Source organism: Pinus tabuliformis, chromosome 4_2, assembly GCF_031772625.1.
Source record: "Pinus tabuliformis cultivar Carrire ecotype Pingquan chromosome 4_2, CPIR1, whole genome shotgun sequence".
Classification (NCBI taxonomy): domain Eukaryota; kingdom Viridiplantae; phylum Streptophyta; class Pinopsida; order Pinales; family Pinaceae; genus Pinus; species Pinus tabuliformis.
Window position 1 is genome coordinate 205,505,380 of NC_142304.1, and position 1,700 is coordinate 205,507,079.

At 44.7% G+C, this 1,700-nt stretch overlaps 1 protein-coding gene across 1 annotated transcript; it reads right to left on the reverse strand.

Moving 5' to 3' along the window:
* Positions 1-722: 722 nt before the first annotated feature.
* LOC149168840 (uncharacterized) lies at positions 723-1,472 on the reverse strand. The gene has a single exon (XM_089424993.1). The coding sequence runs from the start codon at positions 1,470-1,472 to the stop codon at positions 723-725; it is 750 nt and encodes a 249-aa protein (XP_089281119.1).
* Between the last annotated feature and the right edge of the window lie 228 nt (positions 1,473-1,700).

Genomic DNA, 1,700 nt, shown 5'->3' on the forward strand with positions numbered 1-1,700 from the left:
GAGTCCTCCTCTTTAGGGATGAGAGTGATGAAGGTGGAGTTGAGGGAGGGAAGAAGCCAGCGCAGGGCTCTTGATTCTTCTACAATCTGCCAGACCTCCCACTTTATCATATCCCAGAAAACGTGAAAGAACGTGGTGGTAAATCCATCTGGGCCAGGGGCCTTTCCTTCTTTAAGCTGGGACATTGCCTCATCCACTTCCTGGGGGAGAATAGGGCGCATGAGAAGCTCATTATGTTCCTCCTTGATGAGCTTTGGCACGTTGCTGATTATTTTCCTAATAGCCTGTTGCCGATCTTCCATTGGTTCATGGTGGACATGTTGGAAGTGATTGAGGAGTACCTCTTCGATTTCCTCATGCTTCTCTACTTTTGCCCCTTCTTGATTCTGGATGAAAGGTATGTTATTATGCATCCTTCTCTGCACCGTGGTTCTATGGAAGAATTTAGTGTTGCGTTCCCCCTCCTTCAGCCATCTGACCCTTGACTTTTGCCTCCAATAGATTTCCTCCTGCTTTCTTCTGTCCTCGAGCTGGGTATGGATGAGCCTTTCCTGTTCCAGGGTAGCCTCCATATGCCCTTCTGTGATAATCTTTTGTTGGAGATCCATCAGTCCCTGATTTAACTCTTGTTGCGCCTTAAAAATATTTCCAAAGGTCTCCCTATTCCATCTTTTTAGGTGATTTTTTAGAAATCTTAGCTTCTGTTGGAACTGATACATTTTTTATCCTTCTAGAGGGACAAAAGATGCCCAAATGGTCTTGACAAAGTCTTTGAATGTAGGGTGTGAGAGCCATAACCCTTCAAAGTGGAAGGGTCTTTTTGTCAAGTCTCCTGGTCTTTGCCACTGTAGAGCAATCGGCCAATGATCCGATCCTGTGTGTGCAAGAATTGCAGCTGAGATGTCTCCTCCTAGATGAACCGCATTGTCTGAGATGAGGAAGCGATCCAATTTGGAGGCAATTTGATGTTTTCCAGCTCTGTGATTGCTCCAAGTGAAGGTACCATTACAGAATGGCATGTCTATGAGAGACGCATTTTGGATGAAGTCCTTGAAGCGAGAAACTTCTGGTTCCATTCTGATTCTCCCTCCTATCTTCTCCTCGATTTTAGTGATCATGTTAAAGTATCCAGCAACAATCCATAATGGGTGCCTCCTGTTATTGCTCAGAGCTGCTATAGTGTCAAGGAGCGCAATTTTTCTTCCTGTATCTTGCGGGAAATATACATTTGATAAATTGCCATGTATGTTGGTACCCAATATATGAAAGGCCGCCTGTATGAGGTGATGAGAGGCATGAAAATCTGTGAGGGTTACCGCTTGGGTATTCCATACTATAGCAAGCCCTCCTGAGGCTCCCGAGGCGTCTACTGCAACTGAGCGACAACCTGGCCATGCTTTTGAGAGGATACTGCCTAGTGTAGAACTATTACACTTGGTTTCCTGGAGAAAACACATCTGTGGCTTTTCCATTTTAATCATGTTTTTTAACATCCTAAGTTTTCCAGGGCTATTAAGCCCTCTTAAGTTCCATGATACAAGCTTCATGGTTCAACTGTTAATGGAGGGCTTGTAGTACTTCGTCAACTTAGCATACCTGCCAGAATCTACCAGGATTTTTCCAATCTCGATCGTTCGCTGGAGATCTGTTTTCCTTCCTCTCTTTTTAGAATCCTTTGGGCATAGGCTGCCATCCCAATG

What these genes read in the sequence shown, in the direction of transcription:
- LOC149168840 (XM_089424993.1), bottom strand. Translation starts at nt 1,472, where the DNA reads ATGGAAAAGCCACAGATGTGTTTTCTCCAGGAAACCAAGTGTAATAGT.